The sequence below is a fragment of the Anopheles merus genome, chromosome 3R (assembly GCF_017562075.2).
Source record: "Anopheles merus strain MAF chromosome 3R, AmerM5.1, whole genome shotgun sequence".
In the NCBI taxonomy this organism is placed as follows: Eukaryota; Metazoa; Arthropoda; class Insecta; order Diptera; family Culicidae; genus Anopheles; species Anopheles merus.
In genome coordinates, this window is record NC_054084.1 from 50088474 (window position 1) to 50115030 (window position 26557).

The 26557-nt window shown below is 39.1% G+C and overlaps 2 protein-coding genes across 8 annotated transcripts; one reads left to right on the forward strand and one right to left on the reverse strand.

Annotated features, from left to right (window-relative positions):
- The first annotated feature begins 138 nt into the window (after window positions 1-138).
- Window positions 139-3810, forward strand: LOC121596697 (IDLSRF-like peptide). The gene is made up of 5 exons (XM_041921862.1): window positions 139-566; window positions 633-789; window positions 903-1031; window positions 1117-1315; window positions 1872-3810. Exons 2-5 carry the CDS (start codon window positions 669-671, stop codon window positions 2017-2019), a joined length of 597 nt encoding a protein of 198 aa, XP_041777796.1. The 5' UTR covers window positions 139-566; window positions 633-668; the 3' UTR covers window positions 2020-3810.
- A 1463-nt stretch (window positions 3811-5273) lies between these two features.
- On the reverse strand, window positions 5274-25033 carry LOC121596447 (dystrophin-like). Of its 7 annotated transcripts, none has more exons than XM_041921428.1 (20): window positions 24674-25033; window positions 23144-24544; window positions 22821-22911; window positions 22616-22736; window positions 22386-22519; window positions 22205-22298; window positions 19759-19839; window positions 10129-10576; window positions 9909-10060; window positions 9512-9771; window positions 9215-9442; window positions 9016-9149; window positions 8701-8930; window positions 8071-8580; window positions 7381-7962; window positions 7171-7299; window positions 6931-7042; window positions 6547-6855; window positions 6298-6307; window positions 5274-6117 (listed from the first exon to the last, which is right to left on the reverse strand). In XM_041921428.1, exons 2-20 carry the CDS (start codon window positions 24285-24287, stop codon window positions 6105-6107), a joined length of 4782 nt encoding a protein of 1593 aa, XP_041777362.1. In that variant the 5' UTR covers window positions 24288-24544; window positions 24674-25033; the 3' UTR covers window positions 5274-6104. The 7 variants fall into 7 exon arrangements, 6 of the variants coding, with proteins under 6 accessions (XP_041777362.1, XP_041777361.1, XP_041777360.1 ...); XR_006005281.1 differs by having other exon boundaries at window positions 6032-6117; window positions 6237-6307; XM_041921427.1 differs by lacking the exon at window positions 6298-6307 and having other exon boundaries at window positions 23144-24295.
- Between the last annotated feature and the right edge of the window lie 1524 nt (window positions 25034-26557).

A 26557-nucleotide genomic window follows, 5' to 3' on the forward strand; every position in this document is an offset into this window, starting at 1 on the left:
TAAATTTTATTATTTATCATTACTTAACTAAAATAAAAAAATCCAAACATAAAACATCACAGTTATTGGAATAACTTTGCAGGAGCCCCAAGCAAACACGTCCAGTTGCTTCGTTTTCGTATAGCACAGGGCGAAGCAAGTACGACAACTTCCGAGTTCGTACCGCGTTGGCGTACGCTCGTGCCATTCGTTTATCGTGGGGGTTTTCCATTGACATTTTCCTTTTCCGTTGCAAGAATGTTCTAGCTTCGCGTAGTCACATTAACATCGGCACATGACACGAACGGCCACCATTCGGCAAACGAACGGAGAACAAGCATCCTCCGTTCAACGAATAGTTTACAGTGTTACAGTGCTTTCGTTGCCCGTTGTGATTGGAGGCTGTTAAAATAGTTTAGATGTTTAGTTAAAACTTTGCGTAGTATCTCATTGCTTTACGCGTAGCAACGACCCACAAAGGAAGCAAGGTTACCATTTCCAGATATTGTGGGCTTTAAAAAAATCCATCCGCCCTGTCTGCCCTACAGTGGGGCTACAGCTTCTACAGTGCTGTGTGGGAAGTATTGGTGCGCAACGAAAAGATACTATTACACTGCGACAGAACATACTGCTATTTAAATACAAATCCTTAGGACAACTTCTCCTTGCCAGAGATTCCCATATTAATCATGGCTCCTACAAACTGGTTGTGGTTTGGAAACATATTTTTTGTGTCCTTCCCGTTGGCGATTTTGGGAATCGATCTAAGTAGACTCTACGGGCATATGCCAGCTGTTTCTAAGCGCAATGGTAAGTATGAATCATATTGAAAAAAGGGCGTCTACCACTTCGCTAACGCGTCAAATGTTGGCTGAAACGATTGATTATGTGTAATTTGTTATGTTTTTTCATCCCTGCGGCAGAGGCTTGCCATCCATACGAGCCGTTCAAGTGCCCGGGTGATGGAAATTGTATTTCCATACAGTACCTTTGCGACGGAGCGCCCGATTGCTCCGATGGGTATGACGAAGATATGCGTCTTTGTACAGCAGGTAAGCAAGGCTGGTCTACTACTACACCTAGCATTTTCTATGACGTCGTTGTGTGACATATATTAATTCTAAGCACCGTTTACAGCAAAGCGTCCACCAGTAGAGGAAACAGCATCATTCTTACAAAGCTTGCTGGCATCACACGGTCCTAACTATCTGGAAAAATTATTCGGAAGTAAAGCGCGTGACGCATTAGCACCACTTGGTGGTGTGGAAAAAGTGGCAATTGCTCTCAGTGAATCGCAAACCATCGAAGATTTTGGAGCCGCTCTCCATTTGATGAGGTGAGTAACTTAAATGCTTCAAGAACTCGAATGAATATGACGTTGATTAAATGAGTATGAATTTATATACGATGCTTTACGTACGTATCTTCTATAAACCCCCGAAGAAATATTTATTTGAGTTGAATAGACATGCAAAAACATGAGTTCAATTTTATTTTTTATGTTTTTTTTTATGCTGCACCAGTTTTTTTTATAAATTTACTATACCCAAATCATCGATTACAAACGAAGTAATGTACAATTTGTTCATTAAGGCAACATCGGCAACCATTTTTCATTGATCAAGTAAATATTATAAAATATTCGTAGTGTACCCTTTCGTTTTAAAACCTCAATACAACACTTAACCTTCAACTGACTTTCAAAATCGTAATAATTTCATATCGCTTTAGCATTAGTTTAATAACGTCCCAATGTCGTACGTGACCTCTCGTTTCCCATTAATCTCTTATTCTAAAACTTCGATAAAGATGATCTTCTGTCCTTTAGAGTGATGTGTGTAGTACCCATGTGTCATTGAATTAATCCACGCATTTGTTGCTGATGTTTACAGGTCTGACCTCGAGCATTTACGATCAGTTTTCATGGCAGTGGAGAACGGCGATTTGGGCATGTTAAAATCGATCGGTATCAAAGACTCAGAGCTGGGTGACGTAAAGTTTTTCCTAGAGAAACTCGTCAACACTGGCTTCCTAGACTGAGTATCGTCCGAGCTGCCGTATAGAAGTAGCTTCTATTATTTACTACCATTAACACCGCAGATTTATTCTTATTTAGGCTCACCGGAAGGTTTCAGCTATTAAGAAACAATAATTCTATCATTCACTGTTACCAGTCACTGAGGCATGTGCCGTATGTTACCAGTGAATCTTGACGACCATATGAAAAAAAAGTTATTTTATTTTATTATATCATCAGGAACATGTTTCGTTAGACTTCCGTAAGAAGAAAAGAAGTAGAGCCTGCCGTAACGATGTGGAGTTTGGCGAATGAGACAAATATCAATTATGGATGACTGCTCGCTGGAAAGGAAATATTAGCATAGAAAATCAATTAATCTTTGCATGAGCAGCATTTAAGCCAATTGAAAAATCCTGACACAAATCATGATCCAAACCTGCATCATCGTCACCCAAGCCTCTACTTCGATACGATTTTCGCTTCAATGAAGCATATATTGTTGTTGACTACAACAAGTAAAACGAACGAACAGATTGCATCACGATGCAGCGAATTTTCTAAAAGAGGAAAGGAAACTACGGAAGGAAACAACCATCTAAGAAGGTTGTTAATGTCAGTAGCACAAAAAAAAACAAAAAAAAAATAAAAAAAACTCTAGCATTGGCAACCAACGGAATCAATTCACGTCCATTAGCTTATTTAAGAAATACTGTCATTCGTAAAGTTTAGTTATTTAGTTTAGTGTTAATATTTGTTTGCCCATGTGCATCTCGAGCTACTCGAATGTGTCGAGCGTGTTATAAAGAGATAACAACAGTAGAAATTCCTAGGATGAGATGAAATCGATCAGATCAGAAGTGAAAATAAGAGTACAGAAACATAAATACATATCATTATATTTAGAGTGCCCCCATGCATGCTTATACATTATACACGTATACACGATTTTGAAATGATCACACACTAGCGTGTGTTCGTGTGCAAATTACCTTATCATACCATGCTCTTACGAAAAAAGCACACACCCACACATACAAAAATCAAAACATATCAACCGAAAGATGATACCGAAGGAGGGATGTACCTTATGTATCGTGTAATGCAAAGACTATAGACTGGCGTTATAACCAGTAGGTTAAGAGAGAAGGCGATTAGTGTTGTGGTGTCGCCATGCATTGCATTGTAAGCAGATAGAGAGAAAAAAACAGGGACAAAGGATTACTTCAAATTTTGCATTCAGAGACAACGCGGAAGACAATTCATGGATAAACTAATGTTTAAAGCAAAACCAGAAGACATATCAAATTTTTAGAAACCTTACCCCCCCCCCCCCCCTCTTTTCTCCCACTCTATACACTAGTACACTGTTATAGAGAACTGATTTTTGGAGAATGTATTGGCTCTATAAATTATACACCAGTTCAGCATTGAACACCTCTCACCCACGTACATTTTCTGCAGTAGTTCACACAAACCCACACTCTCACACCATAATGTAAATCGCATTTATAGTTTACTCACTTGCAAGCTAAATACAGCCTTATCGTTGATGCCACCACCACTACCACCACCATTCGCCCTAAATCAACACAAAATCAAACTGATATGGTGTATGTAAAATGTAACAATCATCGATTGTATCCAGAAGATGAAAAGAAGTACTTGACGCAGTGGAGTAGTTTGCTGTTGAGATAAAAGCATATACAACCTATACCAGCAAACACGAAGAACACACCACAACACGCAACATGCGAAACGTGCTATGCTCAGCATACAAAAGAAAATATATCTAAACCGGTATCTTGTGTCAATTGATTGTGTTGAACAGTGTTTTAATGCCTTTGTTTTATTGTATAAATGATGAAAATGTTAAACTGTTTTGTTCTATCATTGTTTGTTTATTGAGTTTTGTTTCTGTATGCAACAACTACTACTATCTTGCTTGGATTATTAGTTGTATACCGTCGCACAGCTTCTATTCTTAGTATATTTGTAAGCAATTTAAACATGCCATAATGTTGTATTTTTATCCAGCAATAATTTTCCTTCGAGATTGAGCATCAATCTACATCCAGTTGGTTTACAATCAATGGTGCACTTATCCTATGGGATTTTCGCTTCAAACTAAGTAAAGCATTGAAGTGCACGCACCGGGAGTTAAAACATTCTTCATCTACTAGTGTTGCTGAATATGTTATGTTTGCTGTTGATAATACAACATGAGATGTAAGACATTGCGATCAAAGCATTTATTATACTGACGACTCTTATCATTGTTGTTTCCCTGTCATGTTCGTGTCGTTTATGTGTAATAGGTATAGAGTTTTCCTTGGGCCCTCTTCAAACAATTGCTTAAGAATCGCACTCGCATTCGCACATATTGACGATAATTTCAAATACTGCTGAATACTTATACTGGTCAAACTTGTTTTAGAAAATGTTTTTTGCCGGAGTGCAATAGTACAAGTAATGCGAAGGTAATGTTTTTTTTTTTGTTTTTGTTAATGTCATACGAATATTTAACTACTGCTTAGTTTGGATGTTTTAATAACAATGCGTCTACATAGAAAGATGGCATTACAGGTTTGTTAATATGTTTCACTAGTGTCGAGCATTTATGGAGTTAGAGTATCCGGTTTGTAAAAAAATGGAAGATATGTCTATGTAAAGGTTAGTGAAGTGTCTTTTGTATGGTAGTACGACATATAACTAAACGATCCTTCTTATTTCATTTTGGATTTAGCTTTCGTGAAATGTATGACGTTTTTACGTTGCCTTTCCGTAAACTTAAGGCGATTGACACCATTTGTTTTGGTTTAATCATTTTATTATCCTGTTTTTTATTCTTCAAGTTAATATCCACTTTTAATCGATCAGATTGTTACGCTATTTTCCTGTTGTTATTGTGTCTTTGATATGTATGGTATGTCGATAAGCGAACGACAAAGCACAAAATTCGTTGAACAGAGTTGAATGTTGAATTTTCATTGTCGGAATACATTCATTTTTTTGTCGACTTATTTGCATTTTCATTTCATGGTCACCTCTACACAACAATACATTTTAAACTGTTCGATGTTGAATCATTATGTGCGAAATGTATTGCATTTTTGTTAATACTTTTTTAGAACGATGTTTACTTGTCTTCACAATAAACAAAAAAAATTTCGACGAATAATTTTATATTACTAATTAAAATCACCATGCAAAATAAATGTTCCGCGCTGATAAGTTGCATTTTTTGTGTTTCTATTTTGCCTTTTTTATTACATAGAATGCCATATTTTTAAATCTGTTTATGGAAATCTTTATAAAAAAAATTAAATTATTCAATATAATTCAATTATTTTATCATCTGGTGAAAATAACACTTTAATAGCAGTGATGGACAAAATCAACAGGAAAGTATGATTTATTACACTTTTCATACAAGATATATAACATATTACGAAACATACTTTAAAAAGTCGCTTTGTTTAGCTTGCTAAACTGAGCAGAGGAAAAACAGCACATATTAAATGAATGAAAAACACATCGTCAGTTGTTGCGCGTATTCGTTTTGCCTTTTTACGAGAGTAAACATTATGCCTCATATGATATGAAAGGTTATTTAGCTGAAGGCAAGCTGTTAAAATTATGGCTTTGTGGCTTTGTTAAAATTATTTGCACGTATGCATTTTTTTCGTATATAGGATATATCTTTGTATAATAGATAATGTCCGTACCAATGATGGATATCATACTTGGATCAATAACTAATAATAATAATAATATAAATATTTGTGAAACACGAACTTCCTATCGAGTGTGAAATCAGCAATTGGGGCAACGTGTGTGTTTCCAAATGATGCCTGTTTGTTGCTAGATGTTAGCTATTCAATTCAAAAGCCTGTAATTATTTCATGATACGTAAAGGATATGCATGACTATGTTTCCCAATAGGATATCAATCGAATTAGACAATGGGGTTCATTAGCTATCTTTTAGTGATACGCACTACCACTACTACTACCTTATTGTTTATTGCAGTCCAACGTTTGTGCTATCGTTTTGCAAATCATCTTTTGACTCCGTCGTCATGATGTGCACCAATTCCTCCACAGCTTTATTGAGGTCGTCTGATGAGGGGTGAAACAACACAAAAGAAGATAATATAACAAAATATTACAATATTATTAACTTAATTTATATTCAACAAGCGAGAAATTAAAATTTATCAAATAGTCTAAGCAATTACTTTAAATAACTGCGACTATGCGAGAAGTACAACATAGAATAAGATAAATAATTTTATTTACTGTATTCTTCCTGCAGGTATTATGGTGCCACGGCGTCGGGATCGGTTCCAAGAATATTATTGCATTATATGAGAAGCCAAAACCCGATATGTTATAAGGGCAATACGTAATGTAAGCATGAAAAAAAAAACAACAAACAGACCACACAGAAAAATGTGGTAGTTAGTAGGTTAGAAAGCGTTAGGAAAACATTAGTATTATTGTTGTTATGATTTGATTATTGTTGTCATTACTAACTTGTACACTTACCGGCCATGTGTAACAAACTTGAATGGGGTGGCGGAGGTGGTCGCTCATCCATAGTATATTCGGATGACATGATATTACTATGCGCACCACTACTCCCAATACCAACGCCACCTTCATTAGATCCAGCAGGTTTATTGGCGGCAAAAGCGCTGGTGACAGCAGCTACTCCAGCACCCGTCTTATCAAATGCATCCACACTGTATTGCTCGCGTTGCCTCATTTCTTCGCCTGCCATTGATAAGAATCCGTTTACGCTGCCTCCTCCGACAGCGCCATAAAATGAAGCTGGTTTTTGAGATGATTCCGAAGCTGCAAACAAAATAATTAAAGTAAGCTGTAAACTGATTTCAATCATAACATTATTAACCACAACACATTACTAACACATCTTATGATCATAATGTCCATTGTGTTGCATTTTGGCCGGCGAATCGGTATTCAGTTGTGATGCTGTGACGGACCGAGTTTGCAGCGTTTGTGGTTTAGGAATTGTTGGCTAACATATAATAAATGTAAAATAAACATATTGTTAAATTCAGAATGTTAATGTTTTCAAAGATAATTTAAAATATCAAATTTTACACAACATCTCTTTATTACATGAAAAGTAAATCTAATTAATACCTCATGCAGCAATTGTCGAAGACGTTGTAACTGTGCCTCTAACTGTTTATTATGGTCTTCTAATATTTGCATCCTTGCTTCTAATCGTCCTTTGTGTTGTCGGAGCAGTTTGGCCTCGGTAACCATGTCCTAAACAACGTTATGGAATAACAAATGCATTTCATTCTACATCTTTTCATTAATTTTAAGGTTATTTATAATATTATTTACCGATCCTCCAGATGATGATGTGGTCACAGATGAGACAATGGCATTAGATGTCGATGTTGGAGTTTTATATCCTTCGTCCGGTGTAGTGATGGGTGTGCTTGTTTTCTTTGCCTTAAGTTTCTCATATTCCGCTTGCAAATTCGCATTTTCTTCTTCCAGCTCCTTTATCATGGTTTCTAACTCTTCGCGCTGTTCTGCTTCCATTGCAGCCATCACTTGAACGGGAGACTTCGGCCCACCGCTTCCCGTACAGTTTCCAACAGCATTTGCAGCGGGTAATGCTTGACAGTACTGCGCAATCAGTTGGTGCTCATCATCACTATCCGGTGTAGAATTTGATCTAGTTCCACACTCAACTTGCGCTAATCGAGAAGCATACATTTCCAGACGGGAGTGCATATCATTTTGTAGTGTATGCGTTCCGTGCTGCGGGCTGGGTATAGGGCTTTCCAAAGCGTCTCCTTCTAAAACACTTTGAACGGGAAGGTAACCCACGCGGGGGTGTTTCTTAAAATACTTTCGACTCTTAAACTTGTTCCTTAATGCTCTTGTGAAATCTCTAACGTCTTCTGTCGATGTAGCCTACAAAAACCGCAATATACATACAATATCAGCAAATTGTAAGAACCCCCAAGTTAATCTTCATCTGCATGGAACACAACGCACACCATAAAGGGATTTTTAACTTACCGTTGTGCAGTATTCATGCATAGGATGACTGAGCTTATGGTTTTTTGTGCTACGACCAGTGAAGAAACACTTTTGGCACATATCGAAATTGAAACATTTCAAGCAGCGGTACCGAAAGCCTTCAATTGGGTACTCCTTGCATATGTTACATTTTGCTTGATGTTTTGCAGTTTCAGCTGCAACAAGTCTATGAAGTACAGGAAGCCATACAATGCTTTGCGGTTCATGTTGTAGCCAACTAAGGAAATGCTGCGCCTCAATGGCTGTCTCCGTTAGCTCTACATTTTGATTAACGCCTCCAGCGAGTTCGAAGCACGATCGAACTGAAGGTTCAATATTTGATCCACCAAACGCAGCAACTTCTCCCAACTGACGGGGCACTTGTATACAATCGTGCAACAGCAGCCCCATTTTTCGTTGGTCCACCTTTTTTTCCAGGTCAGCAATCAATCGAAAAAGGTAACGGTATTTTTCCTCCAGATGGCCACGGCACAGTAAAATCAAACCCACCTACATAACAAATAGAAATGTACAAATGGTTGATTAATGTCCAAACAAAAGCATTTATATGAATCTTGCATATACCTTGGAGGTTTAATTTCGATTTTAGTTTATTTATGCTTATCTTACCTTGAAACTGAGCACCCTTATTTGTCCCGTACGCTGTGAATCATACACATTGAGAACCCAATTGATAGCTAAATCAAGCATTACTGCTCGATCGATTGGTTCAAGCGTTGTGTACAATGAATTTAAAATCGTTGTCATATCGGGAATATCAATTAGCTTGTCATTTTGTGCACGTAAGCCATATCGGTCAAATATTTCAATCGCTATACTCATATTCAAACGGTCAAACGCTAGAACAAAAATATGTTAATTAATATTTAATTAAAACAATTAATTAAATTCAAATTTAAAAATTAATCTTTTGTGTTTTAATACCTAGCTTTTTCTGCACAGTACGGAGCTTCAAAGCAGTACGGTATGCTGAAAAACGGACTTCATTCAAATCAGCCAGTGATTTCATTAGTTCTATCATTTCTGGATGATCCCAATGTGTGCTTTCGCGTTCATGACTGTTATAGAATATTGTACAATTAGTAAGGGCTATGACTGCATGATAAAACAATCCAAAACTTACTTGATATAATAAGGCACATTAGCAGGTGTCACTGCACGTTCCCATGGTATTTGGACACTTTTCTCTAAGTTTGGAACAGTCGAACTTCCGGTGGCAATGTGAAGAGGCTTTGAAAATTTGCCACCCTCCTCATGGTGACTCCCAACTATACCATCTTCGCCAGTTGTTTGCATACTTTGCTGCAGTACCTTAAATCGCTCTTCCACAGCAATGTGCAAAAGCTTCATACTGTACGAGAGACAAAAAAGACGAATAACAAATATAGTGACAGGATACCGTGCATCTAATATATACTACCGTGTGTTAATGTCCTCTAGTTTTGCCAAATAAGGGCTCGGAACAATTACTCGACAAGACGAGAAAAAATTCTGCTGCTCGTTGCAGTCATCCAGTAGTGCATTTGCTGTTGTAAGTTTGTCTTTTAAGCGCTGCAAATGTTGCATTTCTTCTGTTGTATCTGACCCAGGAGCTGGGGTCGTCCATGAATGTGTAATTGTCTCGGCTGATGCTACTCGCGAACTTAGATCTTCCAAGATTTTTTGGAATTGGCGCATTTTCTGTGCAAATTAATAAAGTAAGTAATAATATTAATAAATTAAGTATAATATATATATATATATATATATATATATATATATATATATATATATATATATATATATATAGCCGGCAGCATTACTTTTCAACTTCTTACCGTTATATTTTCATCCAGACGATGCTTCCATTTATCACACCTTTCAATCAACAAACTCCACTGTTCCGACAGTTTGTTGACCTCTCTGCGTATGCTTCGGCTGAGGATACGATTTTGCTCTTCCGTAGAAATATACATTGTTTCGTCAATCGCTGTTAAATGCAAGAAAACGAGAGGTTAATCATCATCTTAATTGATTCTCAATTCGTTCGGTGTGAACCTTCCGAATCGCTGGCATCAGAGAGTGGTGATTCATTTGATATGTACTGCCTTCCATTCATTAGATTGTTTTCAATGATTGACCGCTTATCGTCAAGCTGCCGGCGAAATGCTTTGTGTTCATCAAGCTGCATTTGTAAACTGTTGGAGTCTCCATTGATTGAGCCAAAACCGATTGAGGTGAGTTCGGTATTTTTTCGAATTACCCATTCGGTAAGCTCGCGTGACGAAAGTAATAAAGCATTCCAGTGATCAGAGTTAGATTCCAACCGATTTCTGATGGCAGCACTGCGCGAATTCAGATGATTCCAGCGTTGATTCATTTCATCTAGCTTGTGCTGCAACATCACTGCATCTTCCTGAGAAGTTAGTGAACGCAGCAATTTACGTCCAGTATTATCCAATCCTTCGTAAACCTTGCGGTTTGCGTCGATTTCAGATTGCAAATCCTGCGCAGGCAAAAATAGAGAGCAAAAACATGATTAAAAACTGAAGTCAGCACAAAAGTGTGTTGATTCACGGAACCATTTCCTATTTGGGAAAAAAAATACCATTTATGACCGTCACCGCACGTACACCTAGAATTATTAAAAGTTGCAAAAAGATCGACAATAGACGACTCTGCGCATGAGCATGTTCTACAAACTCAAGTACGAGCTAAACCCTGTGGGTGAAATGCGATATGCAAATAGCACCAACACCCACTTCAAGTCTCTATGTCTATTGGCTTATACTGCACGATCTTCACCCGTAGTTGTCGTTATTACGTTATGTTAATGTGAACAATTCGTCAACTAATGATGTTCAGTTTACGAAATCAAATTTTTGCTCCAGACACTGGATACAAAATATATTTTTCTGAATTTTGCTCCCGTTTTGTTGACAAATTGCTGTGCAAAGCTTACTTCACAACATGAGTGTTCGGTTGCTTCCCATGCAGCAATTCTTGTTGGATTTTGACCGTTCAAATAGACATAGAGCGAAAACGTCGCGCGCGACGAAAAATAGCTCAAAATTTCACTCTATGTAGATCAAAGTAGATCATTTGACTCAGTCAACCAACTTGTTTTGTATTTGAAAACACATAAAAATAGGTTAAAATGTGTTCAAATCTAATGCGTTTGGCATTAATCTGGCTTGTAAACAAACTAGATAATACGATTATTTCGGATGAAGCAAAAATGTCGCCCGAGACGAGTAGCTCTGTTTGCAAAATTGAGCTACTTTTTGTCGCTGTATGTCTATTTGGACGTTGATAGATTTTCGTTTCCATACGTCAATTGGGTGTCACAAATCACAATTTTGTTTGACAAATTATGGTGTGGTCTAACTGTGGTATGCTTCATATTCCACACAAAATCCTTTTATCATGCTTAAGCTAGGGCCGGGCTCTGTGACCTATCGAACAAGGTAAGACTCGAACAAACGTTTTAAATTATGTGTTGCACCATCTTCTTCTTCTGTAGGTGTAGGTGTAGGGTAAGGCCCGGGTCTAAGAAAATTGCGGGAACATTTGTTACCAAATCGTATGGACGTGCTGTCAAACTCATTTTGCGGGAACAATTTTGTTGCATGAGAAACAAATCGATTTGATCCATTTTTTTTTTTGGATGAACATTTATAAAAAATAAAAAAATTGAAATAGTAAAAAATAATTTCAACTTAATTTCAAAATGTTTTTGTGAGTGAATATGAATGAGCACAGTTTTTGAAATAAATAGGAAATTCCAGAAATGTTGCCATCGAACAAATGTTACCGCAACATGTGCATAGACCCAGGCCTAACTATACCAGTTTTCGACAGTGTACCTATTTTCGGAAGGGTAACGAAATAAACAGATACGCGGTATTTTGCGGTAGTTTTCGGTCCCCATTAACCGTGTATCTCGGGGACCGCCTGTACGTGATTTTCGGGTATCCCGAAAATCTCGGTTCGTGTATTGTTCGTGTTCGTGTAGGCCTAACTGTACCAGTTTTCGACAGTGTACCTATTTTCGGAAGGGTAACTAAAATCGCAAATCGAAATTCTGCATAAAAGCGGTAAAAAATATCCCAAAAGGGAGGGAGACGAGTTGGGCTGCAACAACTACAGGGGTATTACGGTGTTGAATACCGCCTATGAAATATTCTCCCTGATCCTTCAGGATCGCCTTGTCCCGCACGTCGCAGAGATAGTCGGAAACTATCAAAGAGGATTCCGAAACGGAAAATCAACCACTGATCAGATCTTCACCATGCGGCAGATCTTGGAGAAGATGGCTGAATACAGAAACGACACATACCATCTCTTCATTGACTTCAAAGCCGCATATGATAGCATACCCAGGGTAAAACTGTACGATGCTATGAGCTCATTTGGAATCCCGGCCAAACTGATACGGCTAGTTAGAATGACTATGACCAACGTCACATGCCAGGCGAGGGTGGATGGAAAACTCTCAGGACCTTTTGCTACCACCAAAGGTCTACGCCAGGGGGACGGGCTTGCCTGCCTCCTATTCAACTTGGCGCTAGAGAGGGCCATTCGCGACTCGAGGGTGGAGACAACGGGAACCATCTTCTATAAGCCAACCCAGATCCTGGCATACGCTGATGATATAGACATCATTGGTCTGCGGGTCTCCTATGTAGCAGAAGCCTATCAAGGAATCGAGCAGGCGGCAGAGAGCCTCGGATTGCAGATAAATGAGGCAAAGACCAAATTGATGGTGGCAACATCAGCGGGCCTACCAATAAACAATCAGAATCTACGTAGGCGTGATGTAAAGATAGGTGAACGCACGTTTGAAGTCGTCCCAGTATTCACCGACCTGGGGTCAAAGGTCAGCAACGACAACAGCATGGAAGTTGAGTTGCGCGCAAGGATGCTGGCTGCCAACCAGTCATTCTACAACCTGAAAAATCAGTTCACCTCAAAGAACCTGTCGCGACGGACGAAGCTGGGACTATATAGTACCTATATAGTACCAGTACTCACATACGCCTCTGAAACATGGACACTGTCCAAATTTGACGAAACCCTCTTAGCCGCGTTCGAGAGGAAGATGCTCAGAAGGATAATTGGCCCCGTATGTGTGGAAGGACAATGGAGGAGCCGCTATAATGACGAGCTATACGAGATGTACGGGGACCTCACTGTCGTACGGCATATCAAGCTCGCCAGGCTCCGGTAGGCTGGCCATGTTGTACGCATGGAAACGGACGACCCAGCCCGTAAGGTCTTTTTAGGCCGTCCACAAGGACAGAGGAGGCGTGGTAGGCCCAAATTGAGGTGGCAAGATGGCGTGGAGGCGTCCGCCATTAAGGCCGGGATAACGGACTGGCAGACGAAGGCGCGAGACCGTGAACGGTTTCGGACACTCCTGAGGCAGGCCAAGACCGCAAAGCGGTTGTAGCGCCGGATAAGTAAGTAAGTAAGACATTTGCTCGAAATTATTTTTCCATATCTACTCGACTAGTACTCGATACGTCTTAAATTGTGGATTTTTGTGTGATCAAGTGTGTTGAATGCGCCAAGATTATGCGTGTTCGTAAATTTCTTAAGTAAGTTTCTTCTATCAATGGACGATAGTGTCGAACCCATTTTACATTCAATGCTTTGTGTTTTGTTAAAAATTGAAGGCCAATTTTTTATAACATTATTTTGAATAATTTAGGTATTTTTAAAGTATAAAATGGCTACATTAACATTTATAACGATAAGAAACGTCATTTACAAGTGAATCTACAAGAAGCCGACGAAAAAGTCACACCACAGTTGATTTTAGAGGCCTTTTTCTAAATTCCCTTAAACTGGTGCAGTTTATGGGAAGTTGAAGGTTCCAGATTAAGGGAAATTGCTCGAATTATCGATAATTCGTGCTTAAAATTTCAATTTCCAACCCAAATGACATTTGCTCGAATTTTTTTTCCGTTTCTGCTCGATTAGTACTCGATACGCTTAAAATTGTGGATTTGTGTGTGATCAAGTTTGTTAAAAGCGCCAAGATTTGATGTGTTCGTAAATTAGACGTTCCTATATTGATGTACGATGCCGTCGAGCTTATTTTATATTCATAGCTTTGGTATTTGATAAAAAACCATATTTTTATGGAAAAATAATTTGTTGATCGTGATTTAAAAATTCCGAACTATTGGCTATTGCCGAAAAATACTGAGCTCTGTACAATTAAGATGATATTTTGGAAAAATACGTAAGGAAATGTTGTGAAACTTCGTTTATGAATAACAAATGATTTTATTTTCACTACAAAATTGTTTTTTGGGATATTTTTTACCGCTTTTGTGCTAAATTTACCGATTTTAGTAACCCTTCCCAAAATAGGTACACTGTCGAAAACTGGAACAGTTAGGCCTGCTATGGAGCTTTTGCTTTTTTTTATATGTATGTTTGAATGCTTTCCAGTCGTTCAAGCATAAGCTGTGGCGCTTGGTTTATATAGCGTTATGATTGGACGCATTTTGAACACTTAAACTGTCTTCATTTCAGGCTCGTAGAGATCGTCATCTAAATTTAGTAAACGGCTCATACAAAGAAGGGGATTGTGAAACTTTCATCACCAATCGTATCATATTCATATCGATTCTGCAATCTGTAATATATGTTTGTTCGAGTCGCTTGTCATGTTTGATTGGTGCCAAAGCACCGTTCAAGCAAACATTCCACCAAATAGCGTCGTGGCCGCGAAGCTTGAAGACAAAACCGGTAAACTCGGACCTTGATTATTACATCTTTATGACAGATTTTATAACAAAATTAACAGCACAATACATATAGGTCTCCGAGATACACGGTCCCTCTTATACGCGGATTCGGAGATACACGGTTTTCCAAATTTGACAGTTCTTTGAGCAAATTGTACTGATTTGACACATCCATTGTGAAATACCACATAATTTCCGTATTGATCGAATTTGAAATACTATTTCAAAAGGTTTAAAATGAACAGTTCAGTAGAAACATATCAAATAATTAATTTGTTGGCTAAAACCATCCCCTACTTGCAAAATTGCACGAAAATTAGTGATATTTTGGCTGGAAATCACGAGATTCGACTTACGCGGAAATTCGAGATACGCGGTATTTTGCGGTAGTTTTCGGTCCCAATTAACCGTGTATCTCGGGGACCGCCTGTACGTGATTTTACGGTATCCCGAAAATCTCGGTTCGTGTATTTCTAGCCTAATCACAATCTGTGTTTTGTGTTGCCCACAAAACAAATTCGAGCAGCATGCGAGCTCGCATTAAGCCCGATGACCCTCGGGCGCGTTCAAACGTGTGTAACAGTTCCGCAGAGATACTCAGCATGAGCATCTCTGCGTTTCCGCGGCATGTTCGAATGACATTTCATTTCTATGGCTGGATTGTTATACGCGTTTCCGCGGGCGCATCAACGCGCGTCATTTATTTGCGGCCTAAGGCCGAGGAATCTTTTTCGTGCGATTTTTGCCATCCGCTGTAGGCTGGATGAAACCATTTTTTTTTCTTGTAATCTTTTAAAAGATGTAAACAAAACTGTGTATTTTGGTATTTAAACTTATTTTTGGGATCCCTGTGCATGGGAGAACATTCGTTTTAATTTTTTTTCGCGATATCCATAGGATAAAAACTAGTGTTAATGTTTATACGTTCATAAAATCGCCATTTTCGAATCCACGGATGAATCATGTCATTCTAAAATCGCAAATCGAAATTCTGCATAAAAGCGGTAAAAAATATCCCAAAAGGGAGGGAGACGAGTTGGGCTGCAACAACTACAGGGGTATTACGGTGTTGAATACCGCCTATGAAATATTCTCCCTGATCCTTCAGGATCGCCTTGTCCCGCACGTCGCAGAGATAGTCGGAAACTATCAAAGAGGATTCCGAAACGGAAAATCAACCACTGATCAGATCTTCACCATGCGGCAGATCTTGGAGAAGATGGCTGAATACAGAAACGACACATACCATCTCTTCATTGACTTCAAAGCCGCATATGATAGCATACCCAGGGTAAAACTGTACGATGCTATGAGCTCATTTGGAATCCCGGCCAAACTGATACGGCTAGTTAGAATGACTATGACCAACGTCACATGCCAGGCGAGGGTGGATGGAAAACTCTCAGGACCTTTTGCTACCACCAAAGGTCTACGCCAGGGGGACGGGCTTGCCTGCCTCCTATTCAACTTGGCGCTAGAGAGGGCCATTCGCGACTCGAGGGTGGAGGCAACGGGAACCATCTTCTATAAGCCAACCCAGATCCTGGCATACGCTGATGATATAGACATCATTGGTCTGCGGGTCTCCTATGTAGCAGAAGCCTATCAAGGGATCGAGCAGGCGGCAGAGAGCCTCGGATTGCAGATAAATGAGGCAAAGACCAAATTGATGGTGGCAACATCAGCGGGCCTACCAATAAACAATCAGAATCTACGTAGGCGTGATGTAAAGATAGGTGAACGCACGTTTGAAGTCGTCCCAGTATTCACCGACCTGGGGTCAAAGGTCAGCAACGACAACAGCATGGAAGTTGAGTTGCGCGCAAGGATGCTGGCTGCCAACCAGTCATTCTACAGCCTGAAAAATCAGTTCACCTCAAAGAACCTGTCGCGACGGACGAAGCTGGGACTATATAGTACCTATATAGTACCAGTACTCACATACGCCTCTGAAACATGGACACTGTCCAAATTTGACGAAACCCTCTTAGCCGCGTTCGAGAGGAAGATGCTCAGAAGGATAATTGGCCCCGTATGTGTGGAAGGACAATGGAGGAGCCGCTATAATGACGAGCTATACGAGATGTACGGGGACCTCACTGTCGTACGGCGTATCAAGCTCGCCAGGCTCCGGTAGGCTGGCCATGTTGTACGCATGGAAACGGACGACCCAGCCCGTAAGGTCTTTTTAGGCCGTCCACAAGGACAGAGGAGGCGTGGTAGGCCCAAATTGAGGTGGCAAGATGGCGTGGAGGCGTCCGCCATTAAGGCCGGGATAACGGACTGGCAGACGAAGGCGCGAGACCGTGAACGGTTTCGGACACTCCTGAGGCAGGCCAAGACCGCAAAGCGGTTGTAGCGCCGGATAAGTAAGTAAGTAAGACATTTGCTCGAAATTATTTTTCCATATCTACTCGACTAGTACTCGATACGTCTTAAATTGTGGATTTTTGTGTGATCAAGTGTGTTGAATGCGCCAAGATTATGCGTGTTCGTAAATTTCTTAAGTAAGTTTCTTCTATCAATGGACGATAGTGTCGAACCCATTTTACATTCAATGCTTTGTGTTTTGTTAAAAATTGAAGGCCAATTTTTTATAACATTATTTTGAATAATTTAGGTATTTTTAAAGTATAAAATGGCTACATTAACATTTATAACGATAAGAAACGTCATTTACAAGTGAATCTACAAGAAGCCGACGAAAAAGTCACACCACAGTTGATTTTAGAGGCCTTTTTCTAAATTCCCTTAAACTGGTGCAGTTTATGGGAAGTTGAAGGTTCCAGATTAAGGGAAATTGCTCGAATTATCGATAATTCGTGCTTAAAATTTCAATTTCCAACCCAAATGACATTTGCTCGAATTTTTTTTCCGTTTCTGCTCGATTAGTACTCGATACGCTTAAAATTGTGGATTTGTGTGTGATCAAGTTTGTTAAAAGCGCCAAGATTTGATGTGTTCGTAAATTAGACGTTCCTATATTGATGTACGATGCCGTCGAGCTTATTTTATATTCATAGCTTTGGTATTTGATAAAAAACCATATTTTTATGGAAAAATAATTTGTTGATCGTGATTTAAAAATTCCGAACTATTGGCTATTGCCGAAAAATACTGAGCTCTGTACAATTAAGATGATATTTTGGAAAAATACGTAAGGAAATGTTGTGAAACTTCGTTTATGAATAACAAATGATTTTATTTTCACTACAAAATTGTTTTTTGGGATATTTTTTACCGCTTTTGTGCAGAATTTACCGATTTTAGTTACCCTTCCCAAAATAGGTACACTGTCGAAAACTGGAACAGTTAGGCCTGCTATGGAGCTTTTGCTTTTTTTATATGTATGTTTGAATGCTTTCCAGTCGTTCAAGCATAAGCTGTGGCGCTTGGTTTATATAGCGTTATGATTGGACGCATTTTGAACACTTAAACTGTCTTCATTTCAGGCTCGTAGAGATCGTCATCTAAATTTAGTAAACGGCTCATACAAAGAAGAGGATTGTGAAACTTTCATCACCAATCGTATCATATTCATATCGATTCTGCAATCTGTAATATATGTTTGTTCGAGTCGCTTGTCATGTTTGATTGGTGCCAAAGCACCGTTCAAGCAAACATTCCACCAAATAGCGTCGTGGCCGCGAAGCTTGAAGACAAAACCGGTAAACTCGGACCTTGATTATTACATCTTTATGACAGATTTTATAACAAAATTAACAGCACAATACATATAGGCGGTCTCCGAGATACACGGTCCCTCTTATACGCGGATTCGGAGATACACGGTTTTCCAAATTTGACAGTTCTTTGAGCAAATTGTACTGATTTGACACATCCATTGTGAAATACCACATAATTTCCGTATTGATCGAATTTGAAATACTATTTCAAAAGGTTTAAAATGAACAGTTCAGTAGAAACATATCAAATAATTAATTTGTTGGCTAAAACCATCCCCTACTTGCAAAATTGCACGAAAATTAGTGATATTTTGGCTGGAAATCACGAGATTCGACTTACGCGGAAATTCGAGATACGCGGTATTTTGCGGTAGTTTTCGGTCCCAATTAACCGTGTATCTCGGGGACCGCCTGTACGTGATTTTACGGTATCCCGAAAATCTCGGTTTGTGTATTTCTAGCCTAATCACAATCTGTGTTTTGTGTTGCCCACAAAACAAATTCGAGCAGCATGCGAGCTCGCATTAAGCCTGGATTGTTATACGCGTTTCCGCGGGCGCATCAACGCGCGTCATTTATTTGCGGCCTAAGGCCGAGGAATCTTTTTCGTGCGATTTTTGCCATCCGCTGTAGGCTGGATGAAACCATTTTTTTTTCTTGTAATCTTTTAAAAGATGTAAACAAAACTGTGTATTTTGGTATTTAAACTTATTTTTGGGATCCCTGTGCATGGGAGAACATTCGTTTTAATTTTTTTTCGCGATATCCATAGGATAAAACTAGTGTTAATGTTTATACGTTCATAAAATCGCCATTTTCGAATCCACGGATGAATCATGTCATGGAAAAATAAATGTGAAAAAAGCATATGTTTTACAAGCTATAATGTATGCTGACATAACTGTTTGCGATGTGCAATACTTGCTAACTGCATTGCATGGGCTAACTGCTGAAACTATGGGCGAAAAAACTGCTTGCCCTCACAAGCTGCTTAAATGCGAGGCTATGAAGTTGTATGGAGTGCAAGGCCGTGGACCACTCGATTTTGTTTTGCGAGCAGTGAATGATAATTACGGCGAAAAAAGCGATGAATATAGTTTTTTGAATAAAAAATTAAAAATTTAAGAAATTATATGCGACTTCGTGGAGGAGATGTTACTCGAAATCCACGCAATGTTTAGCGGGTTTATGTTTTGTAGGAACAACATCAAATTTTGTAATATCGTTCTATTAATGATTACCTTTAAGCAATGCGGATTCCTTTCTGCTTCGGATTCAGTGTTTTCACATAAAGATTCAGCTTCACTCAGCCAACCAAGGAACTGGAAAAAAATAAATAAGAAGACAATTTTGATTCAATCTATAACAGATTTAGTATATTTTTTTCTTATGCTAATAGCAACTGCAATTTGGGATATCAATTCTGCAGTCTATAATATAAGTTTGTTCGTGTCGGTTGTTATGTTCAGCTGGTGCCAAAGCACCGTCTCAGTGTCACCTTGCAACCAGACATCCACCAAATAGCGTGGTTCCGCGAAGCGTGACATTCGATGATATTCGATGAGAATTCCCTACAAAAACAATAAAGTCTAAATATAGTCGAGTGCCCGAGCTCATCGGGACTCGACTTCGACGGGATACTCAAATAACACGGATAATAAGTCAAAGTTTATGTTTTATCACAAATTCCTTGTTTTTTTTAACCTTTAAGTTGGCAACCGGATACCCGGGTATTTTTTTCAACTTCGAACTACAATAACTTTTGATTCATTGCTTTTATTGACCTGAAATTTTCCGTAGCCTCGCAACTTTTAATTTATGATTTTTTGGTGCATAAGTTGTAATTTTAAACAGCCTGTAAGTATTTTATTTTGATTTTTTTTTAACTTTACCACGTAAGTTGGCAACCAGCATACCCGGGTATTCCATACATTTTGTATGGAGAATGACGTTTCTCTTCTTCCTCTTTCCGTAATGTGCTTATTTTTGAATAAAATTCAAGCGATTCCAAATTTCAATTTGACCGTTATTTTTATAATAAAATGAAAGAAAATAATGAATAAATGAAATTGAAGAGAATATATGGTCGGCATTACTTGCTTACAGCATTAAAATATAGAAAGCATTGTTTACCTATGAAAATCGTTAATTTTTTGTATCAAAACGTGTGGAATACCCGGGTCTGCCGGTTACCAACTTACCCGGCGCTCTAGCATCAATCGAACACGACATCGAACATGAAAAATGTATGGGATTTGACATGTTTGTCTTGTTTGTCTTGTTTGTTTGTTTGTGTCTGACAGTGCACCTCCATATCAAGGTGGAATATAGAGGAGGTGTCTTCTTAGCGTTTGGCATGTTGCCATTTTGAGATTCAGTTTGACAACAGCCGTCGATAGTTGTTTACAGGCAGCAGCTACATTATAACGTGTAAAATGTCGATTTATGGAGTGTGAATGCAAAATACGAATTTTTAATGCTAAAAAAATGTGTATTAAACGAAAACAATTCATATATCATATCTAAATACCAGCAACATTCGTCGCATTTGACAACTGCCGTCGATCCTGGTTTTGTGCTTTTTTCTAAAGCCTCGATGCCCAATTGTGCTACATGACGACACCTCCTTTCTACCCACTTTGCTCCATATGATAATATGGGTTTGTTCGTGTCGGATGTCGTGTTCGATTGCTGCTAGAGCGCCACCTTACCCGGCGCTCTAGCACCAATCGAACACGACATCGAACATGAAAAATGTATGGGATTTGACATGTTTGTCTTGTTTGTTTGTTTGTGTCTGACATTGCACCTCCATATGATTATATGGGTTTGTTCGAGTCGGATGTCGTGTTCGATTGGTGCCAGAGCGCAGCCTTACGTGTGTAAATCTGGTTGCCAACTCTACGGTTAAATGTAACTTAAGTTTTGGTAAAACCTTCTTATTCTTCTGCGGCACTTTAGCCGCTGTCGGTCAAGGCCTGCCTGTACTACACCTCAAATTCCTTAAGGAGTCGTTAGCGCAAACAAAAATCGGCGCTAGTAAAACTGTATTTTTTATACTAAGTTTTGCTACCGACGTTCGCAAAAAAGGCTAAGCTTAGAAACAGTGTCATCGATTGCGAGGCTGCGACTTGAAGTGTAAATAATTAAGCAAAGCAATATTCAATGCTGAGTGTAGTGTATGTAACATTTTGAAAATTTGTATGTAAATTATAAATTAAAAATAAAAATTTCCCTCGATTACTAAACGTGCCAGTAATCGAGGGATTTTTTTTAAGTGCATCGATACGTATTGCAATTAACGTATAATTTGCTCCTTGACATATCCTTTTTGATTGAACGTTAAAAACCATTTTAAATTTAAATATTCCTTCAGAATCAGGTTTAAATTTGTTGTATTCCTTCAGAATCATATCAAATAATTAATTATGTGGCTAAAACCACCCCTAATTGTAAAATTACATGAAAATTAGTGATATTTGGGCTGGAAATTAATAGATTCAACTTACGCGGAAATTCGAGATACGCGGTATTTTGAGGCCGTTTTCGGTCCCCATTAACCGTGTATCTCGGGGACCGCCTGTATTTCAAAAAATATTCTTTGAAATATCACTAAAAAAAACAACATTTCACGTTGTTCACGTTCACTCGACCACCAAAAGGATCTTAACCTTAACTATGTCCTACCTGTTCAAATGTACGATCAAATGTTTGCAATGAATGTATGGCGGCATGAAGCTGTTTTCCTCTTGATATGATGGAGTTATTTAAGTTATTGTACCTAATGGAAATGAGATACATGGAAAAGTATGATTTTATAAATTACTTATACTTTTCAATTACACGTTGTTAATATTCTGTTACCTACCTCAGGTTGATTGATTCCGTCATACGCTTAATTCTCGATGTATCGTCACACTGGTAGACTGATATTAACTTTTGGGTCAGTTGGTTGAATAACTCAATTTGATGATTAAATTTATGCAGCTCCGCATGAAACGACTAAACAAACAATATGTGTTCCAGTTAAGAATTCAACTGATTAGGTCCTCAACGCTTGCTGTTCGGGTTCCGTTTATTTAAGTTGGCAAACATTACCTTTTGCTCTTTTTGTTGAATGTCCAATACGTCGGCCGTCGTTGCTACTGGTCCCATCCGTTCCGTTATTGTCTCCATCCTACTTAACCAAGCGTCTATTTCCAGGCGCTTTGCTTCGTATCTAAAGGGTTATCAAAAACATGGCAACGAGTGAGAAAAGTCCTTATTACAACGAAATCCTCAAATAAATGATACATTTGCTTACCTTTGAGAATCGCCAAGCATTGCCGTTAGTTGGGTTTTGCGTTGCATTACCGATTGGTTTGTATCCTCCCATTGCTCTTTCATTCGGGGAGCTAGTAGAAATCGAGGAAATTGTTACAATTGAAATTATTTATGCGTATCACCTATTCACATGTATATGTCTAACATGACATAAATATCAATCCGAGATAGATGTCTTAGGTGGTATTTTTCATTTTTTAACAATGAAACGGAGATTACATAAAATGGACTTTGCCACAAAATCCTGTTAAGCGATTTAAGTTTTACTAAGCTTTTGAAACTAAAACTTTACACCACACTTACCTGAATTGTTTATCGAAAAAAGGCTCTCATCATGAGATGAGCGTCTTCTTGTTCGAAGATCGTCCTTAGAAAGTCCCATTTGACGGTTTAAGCTGTTTGTTTCTTTGTTTCGTGCGATAACAGGAAGTAGCTGTTGTTTGATAAATTCCATTTCTTGCGAACGTTGCCGCTGCTGTTGGCTGTTTCCGTACTGCAATTCGAGCGGCAGATGGCGATCCAGCGACCGAAACTGATGGTCCATCGGTCTTTGCGGTATGACGTGTTCGGTGCCATTCGAGCTATGATCGTGAAACGAGCCTGATCCACCAGCTTCGTAGCGCAATTTCTCCATGCTAACACCACGTTCCAATCCGATTTGCTTGGGATTCTGATTGAATCGGTCAAACTTAAACCCTTGTGCCATGCCTGGAGCCGAAGCTGGCGCGGCATCAAACGGATTATCCAAAGACGTGGCTGATCCCATTGAATTTGTATGTTTGCCCATCAGATCCAAGCGCCCATATTTCACTTGATGCGTGATGTTATTTTGGTGCTCCTCTAACTCTACAGAAGACCGCAAGCTCATTTGCTCTTTGATGGCTCTTTCAACGTTTCGCAAACCGCTCTCAATGCCTCGTAGAGCATCCTCCGATCCATAATCTTCTAGCTTAGCAGGTTTTGACGTCTTAGCAGTAGCCGGACGATCCTTGCTTATTGCATCAATAGTCCTAGTTGGCATAGGAGCTACCAATGCCGCTGCTGCTGCTGTTGTTGTTGTTGTTACAGCAATCCCTCCAGACACTCCCACGCTAGAACCAACGGGTTGTGGCGCTGGTTGATTAATTGTAGTGCTGTTGATGCTACCCTGCGCAGCGTTTGCCAACTTTTGCGGCAAGGGAGGCGCACGGTTTGGTGCAACACGTTGCGATAATAGCATACCAGCGCTAGGAATATTTTCATCCTTGCTGGCAGCTCCAATAGTGGTTGGTCGTTTCGTGAGATTCTTTGGAGGTATTTCTGGTGCTTTAACACTCCCTGCACCGACACGGACAGGTATTTCAGGCGGTTTTGCATGGTTTGCACGAAAAAGATGCGTGTTGGATGATTCTACACCAGCGGGACGCGTATACGTTTCCTTCAAGCCAACGGACTGATGCTGATCCATGATTTATACTTGTATTTTTCACACCGACAAAAAAAATGATACACACTCTAATCACATCAGCTAATGTTCCTAGTTAACGCTTTTGATAATTGAACATCAATTGTGAAAACATTGCGCTTTTCCTGCTCAAAAAGAATCAACGTTGAACATTCCTATACTATTGCAGCAATTTGTTGTACAGTCGCGTCCTGGCAATTTTACAAAGATTTCCACTCGACGGGGTCGAAATCGGGTTCGATTTTACTCGCTTCATAAACCTCCAGAAAAGGGAGAAATAAATAATTTACCCCTAAAAACTAATCGCGCCCCACAACTCCACATCTATCTAGAACGAGTTACGAGGTTTTCTTTACCCTTCGAATGGCACAAGCTTGATGAATACCTACCACCAGGCACCCTAAAGGGCTCGATAATTTTAATCACTGCTTGATATGTGTTATGATCACTATCTTTCGGCTAATAAATTTTCATCATTGAACCGAAACAGCGTTCATGTTCAATCGTACACACAAAGCTACACTCGACACATTTGCAGTTTATACATTTATATTTGCAACCGATTGTCGTGTAAAATAAACCGTGATACGAAAAATGGAAAATTAGAACCGAAATGTTCTCCTAGCTCTTGGCACAGCCACAGCCATTTGCTCTCGGTCCTTTTTGCTAGCAACCGATACGGAAACGAGACGAACCACCTGCAAGCGGCTTACAAAAGGACATGCGCAATGAATACATGGACCCATCAAACTAGGGAAACAAATCCTATGCAATATCAATTTCAATACCTCAAAGAAAATGAACACAGTTAGCTGTGTCTGGTCGGTCCTTTCGTTGTTATGTTTGAAAATAGTCAGAGCAGTGTTAGCCTCATTGGTGTGAGGATATTCTTGTGTTAATTGACTTTCAAAGTTTAATGATGACCTATCTGCGAGACATGTAACCAGACTTTTATCTTAAATTGAGTTATTGATGGTATATTCATGTTTTTTTTCTTCTGAAACAATAAACGTTTTATGAATATAAACTGAAAATCTCATGGCAATGCTTCCCAATCCGTTGCAGTAGGAAAGCAAAGTGACAGCAAAGTACACCGATTCAAACTAGTGTTGGCCGTTCCGGTCCGAACCTAGTAAAAAAGTTCCGTTCTTTATGTAGGCCGTACCGTTCCGATCCTTTATACAAAATCGTTCCGTTCCGTTCATTCCGTTCTTTCCGTTCTTTCCGTTCATTCCGTTCCGTTCCGTTCATTCCGTTCATTCCGTTCATTCCGTTCCGTTCCGTTCCGTTCATTTCGTTCTTTCCGTTCATTCCGTTCTTTCCGTTCATTCCGTTCCGTTCAATTCGTTCTTTCCGTTCACTCCGTTCCGGTCTTTGCCGGTTCAATATTGTCAGCAAGGTGCTATCGTTCGTGCGTTCCGTTCTTTAAAAAAACCGGCTTTGTCCGGCTGTTGCTTGCTGCGTGCAAGATAACTGTTCACTCTTTCTCGCACACAGTATGTGTTGTCTGTGCACTCTCCCATGCTCACAGGAATATTCATCGCACTTCGTCGCGTATCGTTTATAAAAATCGTGATAAGCGAGACCAAAAATGTTATTTGGTGTTATGGTGCAATTTGTAACATCTATTATACTTTTTGTTATAATTTAGCTTATCCTAACCAGACAAATAATTATTATAAAATTTAAATCTGTACTCATATGGCAGAACGGGTTGGAAGAGATGTATTATAATATGCGATTATGAACAACGAAAAATAAAATGTATTTATTTTTTATGCCACGATATCCGCTTGATCTTGGCACTCGGCATGATTCCAATATTTATCCATTCGATTCGAAGCATTCTGTTCCATTCGACAACCGTTTGCGTGCCGTGATGTTGTAAACGATTTATGTGAAAGAACAAATAGTCTAAGTAGTAAGTGAAATTCAAATAATTAGTCAATCTCGTGATACAATCGTCAACTCCTACCACTCAATAACATCGGCATGGGTAAAAGCCTTGAATGGATCGTGCCCCAATACGCTGGGATGATTATCCTGCTATGGGCATTTAAGTTACTGATAGCCTATTAGTGGTACAGAAAGGCTTTGACCGAAAATGGTCGTCGCATCTAAAAAGTTTAAAAATGCTAGATAATAAATGCATGCTTTATATTAGCACAGCTGGTACAGCTTCCTGGACATCAGGTTGAACCCATTTGGATTTGGTGATTTCAGAATGATGAATGCCTTTTCATATCCTGTCTCAAGTAACACCCCCCCCCCCC